This window comes from Hyposmocoma kahamanoa, unplaced genomic scaffold (assembly GCF_003589595.1).
Source record: "Hyposmocoma kahamanoa isolate Upper Pololo Valley unplaced genomic scaffold, ASM358959v1 102, whole genome shotgun sequence".
Lineage (NCBI taxonomy): Eukaryota > Metazoa > Arthropoda > Insecta > Lepidoptera > Cosmopterigidae > Hyposmocoma > Hyposmocoma kahamanoa.
The window spans coordinates 18,490,977-18,516,033 of record NW_020653337.1 but is presented as its reverse complement, the minus strand read 5'-3'; the positions used below and the strand labels follow the sequence as shown (position 1 = coordinate 18,516,033).

General features: G+C 38.2%; 1 protein-coding gene across 1 annotated transcript in view; it reads left to right on the top strand.

Annotated features, from left to right (window-relative positions):
* Window positions 1–25,057, top strand: part of LOC113232088 (E3 ubiquitin-protein ligase MIB1) — a 154,203-nt gene that overhangs the window by 36,342 nt on the left and 92,804 nt on the right. Inside the window, exon 11 of the mRNA XM_026466719.1 lies at window positions 21,694–21,845. Coding sequence (XP_026322504.1) covers window positions 21,694–21,845 — 152 coding nt within the window. The remainder of the gene's footprint in view (window positions 1–21,693; window positions 21,846–25,057) is intronic.

Here is a 25,057-nt window from a genome sequence, read left to right as displayed (position 1 = left end):
TCATGGTAAGTTCACCTTATCTTCATTGAATAACACGATGTTTTACTACAATGTTATTGAAGTATTTTTAAACAACGGTTATGGCTGCTAGTTTTAGTTCAGCCGGATAGAAGGAATTTGCCCTTTGTTTTCTAACTTTGTATTAATACAAAGTTAGAAAACAACAACATTAATTTTTAATTTCACAACATACGATGAGCTCAGTTCGCAGGTAAAATTGAGAAGGAAGTTCTGCATAGGACTCCAACAAAGGATATTTCTAAAAAAGTATTTTAGTCGCACTGGAATTAAGTAAAAGTGGCTGGGAGCAACATGATAAGATCATAACAACGTGAACACAAGGATCATAAAGTAGTTCTCCTTAGTCATAGCAATAGGCTTTATAAGAGGGGCGCTCCTGTATGGTGCCACCTGCGTCCCTAACTCGCACTGCAAATTTATGAACGCTTTCAAAGCTTTCACCAAGTGCCACCTGACCTGAACGACATTTTGCTGGACAAAATGTCCCCCGCCTGTACTTATATTATACACTTATTCCAACTGCTTTACGACGCTACAGCGATCCGAGGGATACATTAAAACAAAGTTCCAGTAACGAAGATCTATGAGTATTTGAGTTTGCTACAAGTGTAGCGTGGACTCGAACATGCGTCTTACTTTATTTACTGCTTGCTATAATGGTATGCATTGTTTCTCGTATTGTGCTTAATGTATTGCATGTTGAGTAGGAAATTAATAAGACAATGATTTCATTGCATGCGCCACGATTTGCACAAACGTTAATTTTATTGATCATGTCAAGGTTTAAAATGATAAAGAAATGCCTAATTGGAATGAAATCCTCAACCACTTCATAGACGGTTCTTATAGAAAAACTTTTTTAATATCAAGCGTTACAGGCTGTCCCTTCGATCGGAAACATCTATATTGAAGACAGTAAAAGCAAATTACTTTTTATATTAAATATTTTTAAAAGCACCGGATGTTTACTAAAAACGTTGAAAATAATTTTACTTTTTAAAACTTATTACCAATATATTTCTTATAATTATACCATTTGCTTTCATCAAATATCGTGCAATATAGAAAGCAAATTATTCCAATGTAATTGAATAATAAATAATGAAATCAATCCTTGATAAATGTTTGATTTCATTATTTTAATATAAAAAGCTTTTTCTTACACATTTGTCGCTATTTGCCGTGCTTACGTCGCCGTAACACTTAAAACCTTTGGAAGCACCTAATGTAAAGTATACAAAGTAAACATCGTGTTTCAGAAATGTCCACATACCTGAGTACAGAGATCCCGCAAAACGTGCCAAGAGTAGAGTATTGTTCTAGCACTCCAGTCGCAGACGGTGCGTGAAACGAGAGCCTCTAGGGAAGAGATTGCGAGACTATCATGTCCAGCCGAATTTAGTTCACAGGCACCGCCTTTGCTTTCCCTCCTATGCTACCATATATTACAAAACGTAGAGAATTTACGAGAATAGCTTCTATTTTGTCTTAGTACTGATCGAAGTGTTGGTATGCCTTGTCTATAATGTATATTTATGATATACCCAATGACTTGTAGAGTTTTTATAGAGCTACGCAAAACTTGTTTTGATATATTCTGATGAAAATTGACAATATGATACGGAAGTTTTATTTACTGGCAGCGTTTGCATTTGTTATTGCCATTAAAGTTTCAACACGTAAAACTTTATAAGTTGAGTGAGCGCAAAGTTGTTTTAAGTATTCCCTATCGACGAAGTCTTTGGCACGGTCGGGTGCCGGGCGGTGGTGGTGGCAACGGACAGGCGGTTCCGACGCCACGCCTCGGGAAATATCGCTGGAGATGCCACAAAAACTTCACCCCCGCTATTATTACTACGATGCTAATTAAAATAGCTACGAATAGATTACGGCCAGCTTCTGGCAGCGGACGCTTAATGCGCCGGCTTTACGACGTCACGCTTTATGCTCTCTCATTAGCGCCGTCTCCCAACTCGGTCTGTTTTTATAGATACACATTTTCCTCCAACTTGTGCTTTTATTTTTGTCTTATTGTGTTAGTAGCTTTTTGAAAGTGCTGCCTCATTGTCAATGATTACCACGGTCGGGAAACAAATGAATAATATTTTGGCGTGGAATTGCACGCTAATTACAAAGGATTAAATTATGTTTCCAATAATTGAGCGGCCGGCAGACAACGGACACTATGGTATTAACAATAAAATAATTTGTTTCATAGACGAATGACAATGGCACGGACCGCTCGTTAGCTGTGCAGGAATTACCTATTGTTAATGTTTTAATTTGTATCCTCGACGTGTTCCCTGCGCCCTGCCTCTTGTACTTAGTACGCTCTATAACAGCCACTGGCAGCTATAGACCTTTTATACGCTTACATACAGTACTCACTGAAATTAGTTTTGATGCAATTGTGTAAAATGTAATTAAGGATTTCGGATAAGAGTTCTTTAGAATATTTTGTCATTTTCCATTGTTTTGCTGTACACAAAAAAACCGCTACTTGTTAGTTTTGCATTTTATCATAATAGTCGAGCAGCATTGACGGGATATGACCTCGTTCTCGGTACGTGTGTTGGCAAGAGTTTTGGGGTGCACGTAACTTTGCCTTTTCTGAGCAAGTCTCGCTGAAAGCTGGTGTCGGTCGCCACCGCCGCGCCGTCCCCTTACCGCAAGCTCTCACCCTATTGTGTCCATTTCTACCCTTTACGGCTACAAGTTTCTAGTGCATACTACAAAGCACAGGCTACATTGTGTCTTTAGTTTTTTGGTTACAAGATAATCTGGAACAGTTTTGTGTTATTTGAGTTTAAGTACAATCTTTTGTTCTAAATTGCGTGACGTAATAACAGACCGAAGTCGTTGCGAGCTAAATGGGTCGATATTAGTATCAGTATCTGGAACTGATTAGGTGTGGCTATATATGTGTGTGTACATTACTTTTCCGTAGAACTGTGAATATCTTTGCCATTAGATCCGGCCTTGATGATATCAGGAAATATATTGCTGTGTACTCTCTTTGTGTAACAGGAATATTAACAATACGACCAAAGCTAATGATTAGTCCTCTGAACAATGACAGTAGGGCAGCTATAAACGTTAGAATCTGTGAAAACTCATTTGCCAGTCAACAGTGATGAAACGGAGAATGGGTACACATTTCGACAAACCCTGGCCTTTGTGCTTTACTGCCGGTTTGTTTATTTCAGGGGCCTGCCTCGTAAACACTCGCAGACCGATACACTAAATTTAAGTTGGGCTTCTTTATTTTCCTTGAAGAAATTCTTTTTCTGCTTGTTTAGAGTTTCGGTCCTCTTTCCTTTTACGAGTGTTTTAAATAAGTTTTATATGACCCTAAAGTTGTTAAAACGCGAATGTCTTAACTTTATTTTTAGTTTACATTATTTTAAATGTGTTTACTTTCAAAAAACCGTCCAAAATATTATTTATATATTACTTAAACTACCATGTTCAGAATCACTACTATAACAATGACCTCGAAGGTATGTGTAGTTACAACTTTAGCTGGCTGGAGGATAGCCGAGTCCCGGGGGAAACAAAATTTATCTTAAAAGGATTTAACACAGCAGCCGCGCCGGACAGTGAATGATCTTTATAAGATAGCGGCCACGACGGCGGCGGCGGCGGGTGCACGGGCGTCTCAGCAGCGCCACCCTCGCCGTAGGTGCTTAATTTACTGCCCCGGTAACGCCACGAGCACACTCCGTATCCGCAGCGTTATTGCCAACTTGAAAGCAAGAATGCCATACACATTTCCTTCATATCTCTTGAATTTAAGCGTCTGCCCACTCTGACATTACATTATTCTCTTTTTATGTCCCTCATACTCGTAGAAAAGCTTCGCAGTTGTTCCTCTCAAGACTGTCTACTTTTTCAAAAGTTTTTAGCCTTTTTCTTTACGCCGAGTGTTTGTTTCATGTTGTAGTTAAAACTTGTAACTACGGTAGAATAAATTCCTATTACTTTCTTTTTAACAACGAAGATCTTATGAAACAACATGAAGAATTGAGAGAAGTTTATTTCGTCTTATATTACACATTATGTATTGTGCGTTCACATTGATTGAATACGTAACCGTATAGAAAAGGATTATTTGAAATAAATATTTTGTCATAAGGTAACTAATTACAGACGTAGTGTTGTACACTGTGAGGGAATTAGAGGTCTGCGAAGAGCGTAGAGATAATTTTTTTTCTGGGTGCTTGAGCTATATTTATTGTGGACGGCAGCGATCGGGTGTGGTAGCTGGAAGCGGCGCGCGAGATGTCACATGTACGACACTTTTATTACACCGCAGACCCGTACCGCGAGTGACCGTTTTGTCACCTCGCAAGTGCGGCGTAAAAAAGAAAGGGTATTTTTCATGACCTTTCCAACTGAACGGATTTAACGCCCTTAGTTATTAGGGATGATGCTTTTGCGCCTGACGCCTACATCCAAACGCCTTTAAGTTCCTACATTTACACTTAAAACTCTCCAATGTAAAACTCCAAGTGCAAAATCTCAGTTCCATTAAAATACGTGAATGTGGTTTTTAACTTCCTGACTTAATTACCTCGAAGAGCGAATATAACTTGGTAATATAAGCAATTAGAAACTTATTTGACGCTGACGGTCCGCCAGCTCTGCCCCGGGCGCAGGAATCGTGAGCGGGATGAGCCATTACGTGCTTTCGTAGAACTTTTCCTTTTAAAAGTCGGCTCTTACTCTTTTAAAACTTATTATATTGGATAATTTGGCTGAAAATATGAATGTGGTAGCTACAACTTTAGTAATTTTAACTAAGCAGAGAAAAATTGTGTCGATTAGACCGTGAAAAATTATCTCCCACGGCTCTTAAGCCTTTATGAGAAACAACTTACCACTTTCCGTTGGAAGTTATAAAATAATAAGATAAGAATTTTACGGAACAAGCTATTTTCTCAGAACGCTATTTATACATTTCAGAGTAGGCGGGCAAAGTTAAATTTATAGCAATCTTTATTTTAGCTGTACTAAGTACCATTTGTATGAGAAAAATGGAATCGTTTGGTGCACAGTTCTATCCGCTGAGACCATGTACTTGTATTACCAATTATGCAAAGCGTCTTCCGTGCCGCGGGGCTCGGGCGGGGCGACACCGACCGGGCAGGGCGCAGAGCACAGGCAGCGCGGCCGCTGTCGCGCTCTTTCCTCACTCGTAGCAAAATAACGACCTCAATTTGCATAACAATGCTCGTCACCCCTTATTCCCTACCAGCGACTTTCGCAGGCGCCGCGACCGTGTCCCACCGGACCTGGAACTTTTTTATCTCACGAAATCGGGGCAGGTAACCTCTATCCACACTAGGATAAAGTCACGATAAACTTACTTTCTATCCATCTTAATATGCATCCGCACAACATTGGATTTTATTTAAATATGGTAATTGTCTCTGATTGATGAACCTATCGCGAATCCAGTTCCTAAGTTTACCTTAGCTGTGATAACTTTTGATTAAGTGGCAGAGGCGGTGGCGGTGACGGCAGCACAGCGGTGCCCACCGCAGCCCGCTGCGCCTCGCGCGTCACCGCACTGAACACTTTCGGCCGCACTCGTAACTTCTTCGTCCAACTTTCTGTTTTAATTGAATCAAAGTTTTCGGCTTTTTGCGGCGAGCGTGCCAGCCACGCACGCTTCCCTAACTCCAATAAACTTTCTTTATTAAATTATTGGGAGTTCAGAAACGTTCGCCTTTGAACGCGAAACAAAATTGAGACTAGTCGTGACTACTTTGAAAATGTTTCAGGACAATTTTAACATATTAATTTGCCAGTCATTTGTGTGTCAGTCTGAATAATTTTTTGGAGATAACGAAATTCAAAAATCTTCGAAAATTCATTTAAAAATATATATATTTCGACTTTTAAATGCAATTCAAATTTATGTTGATTAATATTGAGAAGTAGTCCAACCATTCAAGCATAATGTTAGAACCCAATTTGATACCACAGGTTTAAATGGTGTATCTTACTAAAGACGCTATTTTAAAAATTTCACAAATCGGTGTATCCGTCTATTTACTCGTTCATTGTTGACTCAATGTAAACTTTTACTCCAAAGAATAAACACACTCTGCAAATAATTCCGTCTGCTTTAAGTAAAGTGGAAGATTTGAACAAAAGAACAGTAAGTCCAATTATGTGAGACAATTGTGAATCCGTTAAGTAAACAGTTCATAAAGATGTGCGATTCTGAGTGCTAACGACTAAGGCATTCGTCCGGAGCATTGTTTTGTGGCGTGGCTTTATCTGGCGCGGAACGAGTTGTCGTTCCGGTAATTTATAGATCTTTCCCCGCCCCAGGCTCGGAGTAACGATTTGGTCCGAGGAACTAGCTAGCTGCTCGCCGCGGCTCCGCCCGCGCCGGTCCCCGCCTGAATGCTATTAACGGTCACGTAATGGACTGTTGCCTCCTCACGTTTCTGCCGATTCAAATTTGAGTTTATATTCCGTACCTCTCATTATGCTCGCCACTTGTGTTTACATTTACTCCTTCGCGCTGCTCGGATTTGTACACGAGTCGCCCCTCTTTATCTGGTATTGTATGAAGTACAATGGTCATTGTAGAGTTCCGGTCGAGAATGGACAGCCCTAATTTAACGCTTTTGAAATATCCCAAACGGTGAAAGTTAATTACAGTTGCCGTCTACATCCTTAATTTATGGAAACTTTATACGCGTACCGTTTGTTTGGGTCACATGCCCTTTAAAACTATGGGAGACAATTCTATGTTATAACGACCTCTTCTCTACTGCTTCCGTGTGAGTACTTATGTTTGTTATTGAGTTTCGTGTATCACCAACGCGGCCAGTTTGTTGCTGCGACAGCAATTGTGGCGTCTTCTTTATTCTGTGCGTGTCCGCAACTAATTTTCAGATGCTTGTCGTCATTTTCCTTTTCCTTACCTATAACATCTAAAAATCCGTACACGCTATCATGTTTACCACTTTTTGTCATCTTGAACAGTCTTGCTGTCAGCAAATAACATATCTAAGAAATAATATTTGGTATACCTAGATGTTAACTGTCTTTAACTGTTTTGTATTTAGTATATTATTATTTACACTATGACCCTACTGAAAATGGTAATAGTAGCGTATTCTATGTCATCAATGCATTCTTTTGTTGCTTATATTGAGTTATATATGTATGTACTTTATAAAGTCCTATGTATATTCATATATAACCCTGCTGTGACGCGGCATTCATTCATATTGTGTGGCTTTTCTGAAGCCGATCAAGGCGGATATTGGAGATTTACCTAAGTGTGACGAGATCCGGAGAAGACTTTGTGCCGAAGCTTTCGTAGCCAATCGAAGCGTCACATACAATAGCCGTACTTTTAGTAATAGTTCTTTTCCTTGTCATCATTTATCTTCGCCTTGTGTATTTTTTGCTTTTATGTGTCGTTACATATGTCTCTAAGTGGTTTCTATCGTTGAAAAATTACTCTATTTAATAATTCATTATCGTATACAAGTATCTGCAAAACAAACCGTTTCTCATCATTCCAAATAACCAATATAATAGATAAATATTGTACCAATGTAATAATTTTATTAAACTGAGCAGTAAATTCAAAACTTATTCCAGACAATGCCTTTATAAACAAAATACAGAACGTAATTGTGCGGGTTGTTAATCCCGACGGAGTTCGTTTCGCTCATATTATAATAGAAACGAACAAGCGTGCCTGTATATTATATTTAGTTACTTCTCACTTCACACACCCACACGTACTGGTACTAAGTTTAATGTTAGAGCATCCTTCTCTACTTACCTGCGGGTCGTGCGCTCAGGGACTTTATTGTTATCTTTCCTTCCTTACTTTGCTGAGCGAACACAATTTGTCTACCTATCTTACTTGATATTTTTCTAACTTTATGATTGGATAGGTCCTCAAATGCTACCGGAAATGAGAAAACCGGTAAATAAATTTTTAGCTACGTGTTGTATTTGAGTATTATTTAAAATACGTAGTACAGCAAAAATACTTCAATGTAAGTAGAAGTTAGCTAAATATACAGGGATTTTTAAATTGATCTATGTGTGCGTTTAGAACGGTGCTTGTATATCACATGCACATACATGATTTCCACCCAATTCGAGAATAAACAACATGGTAATAATGGTGCTCAGGTAATCGGCATTGGCCTCGTAAAAAACGTAAAGAGGTACAACGATAGAGTTAACGGCAGGGTAAGTGCTGGAGGCAGGCAGGTCGGCGCGATGACAGCGCAACGGCTCCCACCGGACCCTCCAGCGATCCTCGTAAATTGCGAATATTAGATTATAAGTACGGACTGCGGCAGGCACCGGAGCCATCAGCCGAATATCGAACTCGTTCGCTGGTTAACATAGAACCGTGATCTGAATCTGCTTTTTACTTATTCCCCGTTGTACCATTTTCTCTCTTACAATGCTACCGTATTGACATTGTGAACACACCACTCTGCCGACACGGATATTAGAGCGTACTGTACTCCATCTGTTTATGAATTTTTCGGTATCGTTTTGTTTTGGATGTCTATGAATTGTTCGTTTTCGCAATAGAATGTAATAATGCGAAGCTTTTAAATAAACGATTGAAACTGTACAATGTTTTAAGAATAAATTTTTCTTTATTTTAGATCTTAATCGTTAAGTAATCTTTATTGTCTCGTAAGGCTGCTGTGTGCGGCGTGCGAGTCGTGATAATAACAGCAGCTGTGTCTTGCGCTCTTATGTCGGCTTTCCTATTGCTCTCAGTGTTACGGCTTCATTAGACTGGCGGTGCACATTGAATGCAAGTCTCTTATGTGCTCGTACACTCTTCCCCGCTCATTATTGCTTTTAGATTCTACTTGTTCCGTGTTCAATTAAAATACAGTACGTGGTACTTAATACCTTAATACACCTGTCTATATGACTTTGCATTCTCAATTAAATTAGCTTTAATACGGTTACTTCGTTTCAACAATTCTGTTACAAAAGTCTATTTTAGGAAATTGTACTCGAACTCACATAAGCAGATTATTTTGATGAATAGATTGAGACTTATAAACTATGAATAGATTGAGGTTTATAAAGTAATAAGAATATTACTACAAGAAAACGTCACTGAGCTTAGAGCGCACAGTACGCCGCTTGCGCCACGCCGCCGCTCCACCAACACGGCCTTTGTGTACGGCGTCGTGTAATTACTTTGGGACTATGGGAAATAACTCACCGGGCGCGAAAGCACTTTTGTATTATTACAGTAAATTAATGTTGAAAAAAATGTATAGGTTATATACCCTGCTCTCGACGAATGAAATCTAATTCTGAGATAAAAATTATTTTTAACAAATTTCCAAAAAAAACATCGGGGTTTTATTTCGTCCGTATACTTGTGCCCGTATGTTCTGACAAATATGTGCCAATCAACAATTTTTCTTTGTTTAAAGAATATACTTCTGAGGTGAGCCTATTTCATGAACTTCAAATATACAATAATAAGTTCAAGTTCTTTTATTTAGTATGAGACGAATACGTGTCAATATCTAGTTCGCTGGCATATTCCTCGTTCGTAGCTGTAACAAGTGGGAGTGTCACTGCCTTTGAGCAAGAAACTTTCTCAAAGACAAATTGAAGGTGGTAAATAAAGTTTTACGATATACGAGTATTATCAGAAGCGGGCGTCGGAACTGAGAGATGTGCTGAAGTTGTATTAATCTACGTGCGGGCTGGTGCTTTATTGGATGGTTCGTGGCTGCCTTGTGCACCTGTATTAAACATTGTCTGTAGTTTTTTTTTGTACCACTGCCCTGTTTTAAATTAAGATCTTCTCAACTGACGTGACGTGCAGGGCAGGGCAGGGGTGCAGGGACGTTGTTTGTTTTTATTTCAACAGTAATAACATATATATATATATATATATATATCGACTAAATACTTGTCATTCTTGACGTTTAACCTGGATGTGTTTTAAAATTCTTTTTGTATACGAGTACTTCAGGGACAAGTTCCACTTAGTTTCGCTCGTCTCAAAGCAGAAAAGGGATGTATTCCTACGAATAGGTGGAAGTAAATGTAGAAGTTCGTCTCTTTATTACTTGTGTATCGCCTTAGACGCCCCTTATAATATAAATATAAGTCTCAAGTATATTTACGTCTTTCTTCCAGAAAATATTCCATAAATATAAAGAAGGCATTGCCTTATTGAATCAACCATTACTTTGCGGAAATCCATATCATGTGACAAGGTGACGTGAACATCAAGCTTCTTTACACCTTTGTGTGTTCGAAATACAGTTATGACGCATAAACATCATATATACGCACATATAGGCGTTAGTAATATTATTGTCATCTCAATATAGACTAGCATTAAGTGTTTTTAAACTTTCGCTGTAACCTTATTTTATGTAAATTAAACTCGATTGAATTGCAACTTCATTGTTTTGGCTGTTCCAATTTACGATCTTTGAAATAATTTTATGGTTTAATTAAAAAAAAATGCTGTATGAAAAGCCTCCCATAAATTTATTATGTCAGAAGTTGGTAAGCACAAGGCGCTTCTCCGCCCGCTACACTTCGCTACGAGCACGAAAGCCGACTTCGTGAGCGTAGAGATAAAACGTATGTTCATTTTATTTCCACATTTGTCAGCGTTCGTTTTGTACCCACTAACATAAATTGGACGCGGAGGGAAACCTCACAGGTGAATGTAAAATAGCCGGGTCTTCCCAAGATAATACCGACGAAATTTTACGACACCATTATAGGATTTATTGGCCGTGTCACATTTAGAAAAAATGATATTTCCTGAAATATTTTTGTAGGATATCGCCGTCACCTGTAGACATCACGCGTCAGATTTCACAATGTGACAAGAAAATGGAGGTTCCGTTTTGTTGTAGTATCGTTACAGAGAAAAAAGAAAGATTCGCCTCTCCGTGGTGCGAAATATCAAACCGTTCGGTACATTTGTGGACGTTGTAAACTACAGAAATTCGCTTCGAAACGATGCTACGGAGGAGCTTTATAGTGCTACGGCTACGCGTTACGTTGCTCTACGCTCGTACCGTTTCGACATGCGCTGGTAGCGCGATCTATGCCACCGTACGAACGTTCACGTCCGCCCACTGCCAATAACTGTTGTCCCGTAGGTTAATGGCTGAAACAGGCGTTCAATTAAACGTGCCAATTCGCTCGGAGATGTTAGTCTGACGCTCGCTACCCTAATTCTGAACAAAGCGTCCCATTCAAAGCAAATTGCACTTTACATTCTTGTAACTCTTTTGTTTCACATTCGATACTGCTGAATTTTCCATTTATATACCTGTTAACAATGTACATTATAAATATAGATACTATAAGTATAAGTAATATTTATAAGTATATGTACCGTCATTCATTAAGTACTCATCAATATTATTAGACTTATTCATCTTAATACGTATGGACCAAATTGTCTGTATAATAAGTAGGCATCGTTCTGGTGAACCAAAGTAATTTGACAAGAACAATATTACATTGGGATATTAGACGTAATTGTATGATTGGTACGACTGTCGCCACTGACTGTCAGGTGATAATTAGCTAATGAAAATCGCGCGGCGTTCCACTTCATAAATATTTTCCTTATAGCCTGTTACCACGAGCTATCGATAAATTTGTGGAAAGGCCGAGGTCACCTGACATTTTATGGTATTTTTCTACGACACTCTTCCTCTGATATTCACTAACCAGCTAATTTACTATATTTCAAAATGAACGCAATAAATTATCCATATTATAGTAATCTTAAAACTATCAAAAATATCTTAGTGATTTTGTTTTGTACTTTAACAAAACATTGTTTCCTAAAATTGAACCGCGAAATGTTTAAGCTGTGTCTAGACAAACAGAAAGCAGAAATTTGTCTGACTACATGGCGCGAGTGCTCACATCATTTACGTCACACAATTTTGTATAAATACAAATGATTTTGAACAAATTACTTTCTGAACATTTTAGGATAACAACTACAATATATATGGATATTACTCACAAGTAAAACATATGAAAGTAAGGGATTTACTGGACACATGTGTTCTTACTTGCAAAATACATACTTACGTACTAGTTACTAGTACGTAACTAGTTAGTGTTGTTGCTAAGTCGGCCCATTTGACCCGGAGTTCGACTCGTGTCACATTACCGACACCTGCGCGTCGGCCGCAGCGTTAGCTCGGAAAACGGTCGGAAAAAGGCCGTACACTTCGCGCCGTAATCTCGGCCGACGCACTCCAATCACAATAGGTAATATTCCCCCAATAAATACTTTCCTTCCCGAACATTCAAGGCGACTGCTGAAACTTCAAAAAGTGATATCGAAAATGCGAGCGCTGTATTTTACGTCGGTGATTTGTGACGCATATCTCGTGACGTTATAAATAAACTCCTTGTACCTACTGTTATATGTTTCGTTCTCTTTTGAAGTATTAAAACACAATTCGAGTCCATATTAGACTATGCCATTAGATTTTTTTTTAATTAAACATTTGTTAAATATGTGCTGTATACTACTTAGTACGGATCTATCCTCACTGCCGTCAGGTGCTAGAGTAAGCAAGTGAAATAAATTTGCATTATTTGAATAATGAGCTTTAGTAATTAAATAATATAATATAATAAATCTGTGAGAATGAGAATTTTTGTATCCTGAAAAATCTCTTTTGCGAATTTACATTGCTACCAAATCAACTCCGAACTCCACGAATTAACCGTTTATCTTAAATACGTACAGAATACATATTGTCCCCGAAACAGATAACTTAGTTAGGAGCGTCGGAACCAAAGCCGATTAATCGCATTTTGGTATATTATCATACCATATTTTTTAAATATGGTGATGTATTGTTTTTGGACATATCTTTTACCCTAATCAATCGAACCAGTTTAATAAACGCTAGATACGCTTCAAAAACCTTCCATGATCTGAACATAAACTTTATTAACCGACTTCAAAAAGGAGGAGGTTCTCAATTCGACTATGTTTTTTTTGTATGTATGTTACGCGATAACTCCGGTATTTGTGAACCGATTTAATTATTCTTTTTTGTTGGAAAGAGGGTACTTCCATAGAGGTCCCATTTCATTTTGAAGAAAATCATCCACCTCTAAGGGTGGGTGTTCACGCATGAAGATTCATTTTTATAAATAGCCCTAAATTTTACTAAGGAGCAATTATTTTAATGGTTGATTTTGCTATTTCTCCAATTCAAGGCGTTTTTCTCTCCATGTACTTTGAATAGTGAGAACCGATTTTTATTATCTCCAGTGTCAAGTCCTGTATAGTTTTAAAACACCGATAAATCGTTATTATTTTTCATATTTACTTTATTATTTCAATTGCGGCAAAAACAGAAATATCACTATTAATTTAAGCCTTTTTTATTTCATAAATAAATTATAATATAAATGTGATTTCTAATATTGTTTTTTTAAATAAATACCTGTAAGGGCACATCAAATGGCGATATAATTCCATAAAGTCTGATAAAAAACCGATGACTTAATTTTTTTTAAATCTCAGTTCGCGATATGTAGGTTACGAGACTGTGTTACTAATACCAAGAAATTGCCGTACTTTGTTCAACTTTAATTTACTAAACCCGACACATTGTTTTCAATTTCTGAAATAATTGACGTAATGGTTTTATCACTTTTTGTTCTGACGCTCCTCTATGTAGCCGCCAATCAAGCCTTTGATCACAATGTTGAGTCTTAGACTGACGTTCTACAATTTACATTTCTCAGTAATGTTTCAGCTACAAGCGCTTTGAGATCACAAGATGTTCCGTCCGTCCTCGCTAACGGTCTCTTTTATCACGAATATATTCGTCAGGTAAAACTTCACTTTCAGCAAAGAAAATCAAATTATCGGAGTTAAAACTTTTAAATTGTAGAATTTAAATAGATGTCGCTGAGCGGGTGCGAGGTACGCGATTCAAAAGACGTGGCGCAGCGCTCTTAGCGCTAAATCTCGCCGAGTACATTAACGTTTTCCGATATCTAAAGCAGAGTGCTCACCGCGGCGGCAGACCGTTGAATAACAAAGAACTGCGTGGCTGAGATACTGAAGTACTAATGGACTGTGGGATTTATGAAGCTTTCTGTGAGCTTGTCGCTGTTCGCGTATTGTAGCGTGTCCATCCCTATAAAAAGGTCAAACCCTTTTGAACGAATTCATCTTATTATTCATGTTGATCGATATTAAAACAAAGTACTAGCATGTTTAGCTCTGAATAATATATCTATGTACTGAGTGGTTTAGCAGATGTGTGTAGTGAATACGGGCCCGTGCGGGGGCTTACTTCCGCACAATCAATCAAGGCGGCTGATGAGGGTACCCTGTTAGTGCAGAGCCCGCACTAGTTAGCGCGTTGAGCCTCCCGAAATTATTATCGATACCGACTGCCGCCGAATTAATTCAGTTACACAACTCGAACATTAAATTTCAACATTCAACAAACACTTTTATCTTGTATCGAATTTCCATAAATTTATAAAGTACACCGGACGCTCCGTGTTGGCAAATTTCCACGCTGTGACAACCGTGTCGGACGTGTATTTTGTTTGTTTATTCTACTCTTGTTTTCAACTTCCTGTGTCCAAATTGCACTACCCATTCAATGCGCATCCTGCCTCTGCGTTGACAGTAATAACATAATAGAATCTCCCAATCATCATTTTAACGACGTTAGATATTAGTTTTGATCATTCAGTCCATGTCGAACAATAAAGAAATTCACATTCATTTCGTGCCAAAATATTCCGTGCAATCAGAACGAACGTAGACTTCAACATGTTCGCGCTGAAAGAGCACGTACAATTTTGAAATAAATGTGGCCATAAATTGATTCGGCGCTTAGAATCGGATGAGGTGTAATGTATCGTACGGAAATGAGAGTGAGATATAAAATGTGGGGTGCGCTGGAGTCAGACGGCGGGCTCACAGGCGGTGGCGGTAGTGGTGGTAGCCCAGTGCTAGCGACTGCGGAGTCGCGCGCGCGCTCCGATGCCGCGCTATATGGTCCGTGAATAATCCTCCCGTAATACTCGACTTAATGGGTTGGAATTAAACAATTAGTTGTTTTCTTTCTGCCTCGTCAATGATGAAGTCTCGCCTCGATGCCGTTAAGCACCGGTTTTGCGTTTGTTTTGTTTTCATTTCCTCTGCCATGAAGGTTTCTTGATTTACGACCTGGTAGTATACGTCGAAAATAGCACACTTTTTATAAGAGAATGCTTCTTATTTATGCGCAAAATTACAATGTCATTTCTTTGTCAGAGAATTTTCTTTTGTTTTCATTTCGTATGACATTAATTTCAGTACATATTGAACCTGAACATATATCGTATTGTAATGGAGAAAGAATTGGGCGGACGAAAATCTTATACTGTTACTGAAGAAAAGATACTTCCTGGGAATGATTCTATGAAACAGCCAGTGGTGTCACCACACTGTACAAGTAAATATTGTACAGATCACAATTATCATACAATAAAGCCAATTGAATGTAATTTATTTCGGTAATGCACACAACGTTAAAGAAACCGTTAATACGGGGGGCTTGACCACAGACGACGACTGCCGTGCGCACATGCTAAGGTCAAAAATGTCATACATATATGAAAAATATATATGTATCTACAATCTATAAATGTCATGTGAACAATGTGCCCCCTACATAATCAACAAATAACACTTATTATTCTGCCTTCGGAAGAAAGAGCGAATTCTTAAATTCAGAGTTGTTATGTAATTTGTTAGGTTTGTCTGATAAAAAGAATAGTTAAATTATGCGTTTAATAGGAAATTTAACTATTTTCCGGATCTAAATCACGTACATTGGTTTTTTCAAACAAACCAACGTTTCGATTCCTTTACAGGTAGGTCCCATGGTCACGGTTGACTGAGGTGGTACATTTATCAACCAGTTATGTCTACTAATATTATAATAATTAAAGTGGAAAAAATAGGGCGGTTTGAATTTATTTAAATCCGGAAAAATAGTTTCATTTCCTGTATGTAACAATCGCGAAAACGTAAGAATTCGATATATACGTTTGTTAACCCTTTCGAACGTGGCCATACACGATTGATAGGTTTATAAGGATAATTTTCCAAACGAAACTCTTCTACCTATTTGAACGAGGCCTTCGTCCCACGATTGCGCGTTAGACAAATTTTTACCTCACATTTAAAATTAGTGCATCGACTAGTCGCTTTGCATCAACACATCAATTCGGACGGATTTTAGGGGACCCCACGTTTTTGGATCGTGAGTATCTGATTTACGCTTTTTCGTTTGAAATACTGTTCTTGAATACCTAATACATACATTAAATATTTAATGTGATTAAGTCAAAAACATCATGCTAATAAGTAACTATCTAGCTTGCAAAAAATATTGATGATTTGTTGCAACACAGTTGTTACGACCGGCGCCCAAGTACAACTTTTGTGCTTACTTTTTTCATGCTTTTTTCGGTATATTCAGCATGCCACGTAAATTATTAGATTAAGAAATTGATATTGTTATGGGAATCCAATAATGAGGGCAGATATGAAGACGGTTTCAGCACCTGAAACAAAAACTCCCATGAACGTCGTGATGCTGAGGGGTGCTCATCCTCAAAATCAGAAGACTAGTCTGTTGATGACGTATCTCTAATTACGCACCGATGGAAGAAGAAGAAGCATCGATGCCAGGGGATTCTTTCCCTAATGTGAATTCGGTAGAAATACCCGCTCAATATTTTGTGAAATATTTTACACCAGACGACACGGTGAGACTTATTATGATAAAAAGTACTATTACAATTATTTTTTTAACTAACTAATTAATTTTGCATTTATGAAATGATCTTAAGATTTTATTCACCAAATAAATAATAATTATAACAAAATTATTATTGTTGTATTTTACTCAAATACATATTAAAGGCCCATCTAAATACAATCGTGTTCCCACACAATTGTGCGCCTGTTATAAAGGGTCGAAGTTGATACAATTGTGCAGGCCAAAATTTTTCCAAGATGGCAGCCGGAAAATGGATAATTGACCTCAGATTCGTCATCTACCGGTCAAGTTCAGGTAGATACAAGTTTTTTTCGGAGAAATTCCAAGTAGTTTCGAAGCCGGTCCGACAGGGATATTAACTAATTTATTTGTGTTATAACATATATAAATATATAAATATGTTATAATAAATACATACCGCATGTTTTATACAGAAACGTTCGTTGTATTTTCTACAGCCTTTCAGAATGGCTGAATAAAATACATACTGTACATACCTTAATTTTCTGTTTTAACTTGGTAGAAGAGTCTATTTCTTTTCTATTACTGCATAAAAAGGGCATAACTAATTTAAATGTGACTTTTAATACTTGACTCATGAAAAGAACTAAAGGGCGCAATTGTATTCAGTTGTGTCTTTTTTGTGTTATTGTCATGGAACTACATAATGAGGGCATGGTTCCGTACATTATTAAGTAAAATCCTTTGATATTAAAATTTTTAGCAAAACAAACGTCAATATGACTTTTTATAGTATAAACTCTGGTTATTGATGTTGTGCCTTTTGAGCTTGCTGTATATTCAACAATTATTGAGATATATTTCTACAAAAAAAATTGTGGGATTGATTTTTTCCTGATTTCGAATATGTAAGTAACTCAATTTTGATAAAAATGTTAGTTGTGCCTTTTTCGTTCCGAGGTCAAAATACTGCATGTACATTACGCATAAAAAATTCAAAATCCAATAGTAAATACCGTTGCGTCTCACCTCGTGGCTTACTTTCCAACTTTGCAGGTGATGAGTATTGTTTGTTTTGTTTAAAGCGACTCGCGTTTAAGAGGCGGCGTAAAATCTGCTGATAAACTTTCGCCTTTTGTTCGTCCACAATAAAGCGACGAGTTGGCATTTTAATCAGGGCTAACGAATTTTTAACGTTAGGTGCTTTCAAGCCGGTGGATATCTGACATCAGCCCGTGCCGTCTAGCAGCAGTGGCTACTAAACCAGCGGAACGAAATCGCTATGATGGTCTGAGTTTATATCATAAATCGGCAAATTACACTGCCTATATGTGACATGTTTTTACATGTATACACATAGTACCAGCACGCTATGATGGCCGTTTTAACGTTTGTCCGCTCATCAAATTTCGTATTAATTCATGACTACGTTGAAGGAGCTAATTGATGTACATTATTGTCAATAGTGACGTGCAATGATTTATGGATTTATAATTTTACGACACAACGGCATTTGACTTTCTAAATTCGAAATATTTTTAAATGAAATCTAATACGATCACTTATAGAATCGCTGTCCAACACAACTTCTACCGCCGGCAAACTCACGTCAAAGCTCAATGGAAAACAAAGCAGTTTCGAATTGACGATATATTACGCAAATATTTTTATTTTCGTTTATTTAAAATTTTTTTATCAGCTACCCATTGCAATACTAGTTATAACTAAAAACTTATTGATGCGATTCGCATTTGATTATATTTTTTCGATAATGAATTGAGATTTCACATCACCATTGTAATCTGTCAAAACGGCCGTCATAGCGTGCCGGTACTGTAGTGGCATGGTTATTTCGGCATTTACATTTACAGTACTGAGGTGAAAGCGCTTGAAAGGTTATCGTGCGAGTCATATCGCTCCTTCACATTTTTTTTTGCACACACATAAACGAGTGTTTGATTGTAATTATACTAAATAGTCGAATGACATATACATTTGCATGCCAACTCGTAGAATAAGCTGGATTTATTTAAAAAAAGATTGTAATGCACCTTATTCTGACAAATAAATAAATTGATTGATTGTTTTTTTACTTGTTATTGAAAAGGGATATTGTTGTTCTTAGGTCACATATACTGTACTAATTGTTGAACTGAAGATTTACACAGTTTGTCCAGATATTTAATTAAGCACTATATAGTAAGATAATACGTATATAGTAGGAAATATTATGAAGTGATACGATCTCAGAAATGAAGGCTCTCGTAGCCCCACGATCCCTGTACCTCCGCGCGCCACCCGCCCGCCGCGCAAGGGTCGCTCACTTTTCGTGCTCGACGCGTTGTTCTTATCTTTGAGTAATTACCTTGTTGTTTTGTGTTGTTATTGTCTGCCTGGAGAGCCGGTTGTTGTTTTATTATATGATTACTACAGCATGATATCGTCATGATTTTCCTTCACTTCGTAGCACTTAAAAATTCCTTAGAACCTACTCATTTTAGGGATAAATGTAAGTCAACGTTAAATCGAAACATTTAACGTTGACTTACATTGTATTCATTCAAATTTTTCCAATGTTGAGTAGTAAAATTCAGTGAAGTGTGACTTATCGATAATATAACTTTCAGACTTTGCATTTAAAATAAATGGAAAACTTGAGTATCATGTTCTTCGGCAAGGGAGGTCACGTTATCGCGAAGGAAATTTTACGATGCCATAAACCTGCTGATTGGGGTTCGCGCGTGTTATGAGTTAAATTAAAATTTCTTGTCGAGTGTGTTACGAGACTGTCAAGTGGGCTGTTATAATATTCGTAAAGATATATGTCGCGTGGAGCGGAGGTGGCACTGGAGCGCGGGGCGTGCAGCTCATGTGCACCTGCGGATATTGCCGCGTAAATCACATTTCTTATTTCACCTCAACACTTACTGCTGCCACACCGCCCCGCCTCCACGCCATCGTCTCGCGTTTACTTATGTGAGTATACTTAGAGAGCATTGTCAACATTACCAAAGTTTTGTATGTGCATTTTTAAATGTTAGATCCCAAAGTAAGTAGCTAAAGTACTTGTGTTATATAAATCGGAAACAACGACGATATCACAAACACCCACACCCGAGACAATAAGGAAAAGTTAGCTTTTCGACACTGAGCCTGCCGGGGATCAAACCCGTGACCTCAGAAATGGCGATACCATGAAAACATGTGTGCAAGCCACTCGACCACCGAAGCCGTCAAAACAGTGTATCATTATTACTTTTGTATTAAAATCGACATTTATATCATCATCGTCAACCCTATAAGTCCCATACTGTACTATACGTCTCCTCTAAGATCATAGTCCGCCACGCTGGACCATTGCGGATTCTGGACTTCATGCGCTGTCCAAGAGCTGTAAACCTTTTTGACGTGCAGGTGATTCAAAATTTTTTCCTTCAATATTAACGAGTAGTATTGCTATTAGAAATGAAAACTTGAAATAATAACTTTATTTTAATTTCAAACGTGGTACAATAATGATGTTGGAGTCCTCTAGTAAGTAAAATATACTTGTGTCAGAGGGCTCCGCTTTTGCACAACTAGGAAATCTAATTTAACACTAATTTAAATATTATATGAAACTAAAAGCTAAAATGTAATTTAGATATTTGATAAAACTTAATTATTACAAAGAATTGTTCAAAATATGTGCAAGGGTGCGTGCGTCTATGTGTGTATTATTATTATTTATTATTTAATATATATAAAAACATTACAGTTTCCTTGTGTTCGAGTGCGTGCGTGCACGCGTGAGTGTGTGTATATATGAGTATGAGTGTTTGTCTGCAAGTGCAATATGTTACGTAGTATAGTTGAACAATGCCTTTGTAAAAGTTCTGTAAAAAAAAGTCATACGTACATACCCACCACAGGTATTGGAACAATCGACAGTTGAGAAGCAATATAGTAGTTGCTTTTAAAGAATCTGTATTTTACTCACTCTCCCTTGTCAACAGTAAGCAACACCATACATTGTTCACGCAGCTGTACTGTGTGCCATGAATTACAGCCACAATGGCCATCTATATGCCAATACGATTAATATTTAATGCCTCTATCCTGCGCGGAATTACCCGTGTCTGTAGCTGAGCTCGCACTGAATTACTGCGGTCTGAATGGGTGTCTGACGCATTGTCATCACGTTGACGTACCTTTGACTACAATATCCCGTCTAATATGTGCGCTAGAATTCTGGCGCTACGCTAGATAGAAATGTGCCAAAGGCAATGTGAACAAAGCGCGCGAATTTCGTTCATTCCTTATTGTTATTTGGAAATGAGAATCACTCATCTGGTGGTCCTTTGCAAATTAATTGCGGAATGACAGAGCACAACGCTCAGCTCTTAATGCACGCTCACAAAGCGAAACGGCTTGGGCGGCACCGTAGCGGCACGCAGCGGCGGTGATTATGATAATGACGCGGCGACCGCGCTTTTTGCGCCGCTCGCCCTATATTACGAAACTCGACACCATTCTCTGATTTCGCCTGTGCAGCTGGCAGCACTGTGCACCAGCCTCAGCGCTCGTCTTTCCTTGCTCGCCTTAACCACTCTGAGACGCTTATAAATTATGCAAGTCGCCATAATCCACGCCCTAAACGCCTTCTCCTCCGCCTCAATTATTCATTCGGGCGGTTTGATGTTTTAGAAAATTGTCGCGATACTTGAGACGGGCGATGCTTTAATAATTCACGAGCGGAATGTAAACGCAGCTGACACCAAATTCCTCTTGCAGAGCTGTTTGACCCACTAAGCAATTTGTATAATTTTTAGAACTGTTCAGGTTGCTTCTTACTTACTACTCGCAAATTGTATTACAGGACTCGGAAGGGGACACTCCCCTGCACGACGCGATTTCAAAGAAGCGCGATGACATGCTGACACTGCTGCTGGAGCATGGCGCTGACATGACGCTCACAAATAACAACGGGTTCAACGCCCTTCACCACGCCGCACTACGTGGAAACCCAAGGTACCTAGACACATCACTTTCAATATTTTGATATACTTACTGCAATAGCAATACATACATACATACTATAATACATACTGCAATTTAAAGAAATCACCATAATAACTGAAATTACCGCAATACAAAGAACACATTTCAGTAAACTGTTAATTGTCCTGTTCACCTTTGTGTAACGTTTAATGTAATCAGTCTTATGTTCAATATTGATTTTAATATTATATAACAAAGCGTTAAACGTACTGCAGACCGTACCTACGTTGGATACAGATGATACATATTGTATTTTTTGCGATACACTATTCAGGGACGGGGACTCTTATATTGTGGGCTTTGTCTGAAATAGACATAACGTCGCATGTTGTCCGACATTATCCATAGGAGAACGGCATTTATGAACAAGGCTGTCCCATAATAAACTGCTTAGCGTCTAATACCGCGAGCCGAGAGCCGCGCGCCTCTTCTCATATCTTTATTACTTCCCAACACATGCGTAGCTCTACCTAAACCTCGTTATGTAACGAAATACCTCCTCGCCTAACTTGAATCTATGTTTTTTGTACTGTTCTAGTAGGCTTAATACTTTCGTAAGTCCTATTACGGCGCTGTTCTCAGACGTAGCAAAATTCTACGACGTAGCAAACTGCTACGGCGTAGATAATATTCTGTGTTAAATGTTAGTATGTTGAAAAAAAAATTACATTTCAATTCAACAATACAATACGTCAGTGTACAATCAATCTCACTCATTGTTGTTGTTGTTGTTATAAAACTTAAACACTTCAAATATTGTATAGTGCCGGATCCTTGAGTAAGGGGTTGTAGGAAAAGTGTAAGAGAGTTAAAATAATGAATCTCCGCTGGTGAATCGTGCGTAAAGCGGTTTATTTGTGGAGGGTCCAAGTAGACGCTGGAGTCGCGGAGCCTGCGCACCGACCGCCTATATTTATTCAAGTCACGTTATGCGTCCCAGGGAAATAATACGAAATGTGGCTACGTGACCAGTTCATTATGCGGCGACGCAGAGCGGACCTTCGCGGTCACCTCTATGCTCTTTTCTAGGCCGTGTACCCTAGCATTACAAACAGCAAGACGTGCTGCGGTACCACAAACATACATTTAACCCTTTTAAATCACTAATAGTTCCCGCCAGGATCCGCACGGATTTATTCAACCGTTACACAAATTCCCGAAGATAAAATTCATTCAAGAAATGCTCATTTCACTGCAGGCAGACATGTCTTTATTACCTTGTGAAAGCGTTCTTTACTTTGGATGAATTTGCTCATTCGTGTTGCAATGTGTGTATTATGCAATGTTTGTAAGTGGAGTTTTGGAAAGTATCCAATCTACCTGAATCTAGCATACCTACCTACATTTCTCGTTGGAATGTTATCGCAATGTTCAGTCGTAAAATCAGCGCGCTGTTTCCGGTCTACTAAACTGCGCAACGATTGCGAGTGTTTTGATGTTGTAGTGTGCGTATGCTCTACGCTGAAGCCCTTGTCATTTCAGCCTAATATGTATATATACAATAGGTCTAAAGTCGCATGACAAATGAGGAAATTGATAAATAGATATTAACAACTCGGTATTCTAAACACCACCCATTTACACTCCACATGTTATTAGTAGTAATTACGTATTCATCGTGTTTATTCTGTACCTAATCTAATATGAAAATAAAACCGTTCTTTCCTAATATTAATAGTTATAATTTAAACAACACATGTTATTGTTTCTTTAATATAATATGAATTATGTATGTATTACATTATGTTTTATTGCAACATTCGTAGATATCTAAATTGAATGCGCAGCAAGTTGCAAATGGGGAATTATTTATAATAAAATTAAAAGTGGTCAATTTTAATTACTGAACTAAAAAAGGATGAAAGGAATCCAATGTGCATTTGAAATACAAAGTCTCAACAGCGACATGAGATTCTATCAGATCTGCATGCGTATATTCATTACAATTGCCGTTTAATTGTACTAGCAACGAAAACAATTTCGCCTTTTTAGCTGCTATATCCGAGTTTAGTAATTGCTATCCAACAAACATTAAGAAAGTAAAAGAAACTCGTTCTAAGATTGTTGTTTAACGGGTATCGAATGGAAGATTGTCGTAAAACGTTCCCGATTTTATCGCGGAATGAGAAGTCGCTTGTGACATTTTCCATTCGACAAAAACGTTCGTTTCCCCTGGAGATGTAAAATCGTTTTATTTTATTACTTCCGCCAGTATATCGTTATATCAGAAGCTCCTATCCTGCTCAGTTCGGAAAGTTCTTTGGAAATATCGAAGCGGAATTTAATTCATGACTTTTAGCATCTTTATTACGGGAATTTGGTAAAAGTTCTCTTGTTTCATTTCATATACAGGCAATCAATTCTCAAATGACGATTGGAAGAACTTAGGAGATTTTTCAGTACTTACAATTATGTTACATGACAAACACAGCCCGATCCGTCTTGACATAATTTTGTAATGTTATATACGCTCTCGTTTTCTATTAGAATACGTGTGTGTGCTTCGTCTAATGAAATTAGATAAGCGATGTTGCGACGGAAAGTCGGATTGCGGGTACTGTTAAGAATCTCTTGTGACACTCTCTGTGTGCGCGAGAACGCGGCGGGCGCGGCAGCAGCGGCGGCGCCGCGGTGTCATTACGTCTGATTAGAAACAGTTATCTCACGCGGTTATCGTTACAGCTCCCCTAACGAGCCCTTGTAAAACTTCTATGGCAATTTCGTGATACATTACGGCGTTACGATAAGCTTCCGGTTTCGGCTGCGTCTATACATACTGTCACGTCTGTATATCTCTATGTTAGGCAGAGGCACATAACCTCCGCCCGCTGCACTCCAGACATACTCAGTTTTCCTTCACTTGTATAACTTATGGTCTTACGAATATCTGATCAGTCTATGTTTCAAGTGGCACAAAATATGTGTCGGTATACGTACCGACACTATTTTACTATTGTAAAATGTCTTAAACTTAAAAACTACGATTCAAAAGTAAAGATGTCGAATAGAAATAATATGAAAAGATTTTTTCTTTTATTATTTAATTAACCTATTATATCCCACTGCTGAGCAAAGGTCTCCCCCAAAACCCTCCATTGCTCCCTGATCTCCCACCACTCTCTCAAACCCATCAAGGTCGTCCCGCCAACGCCTTCTCGGGCGTCCACGCCGTCTCTTTTCAT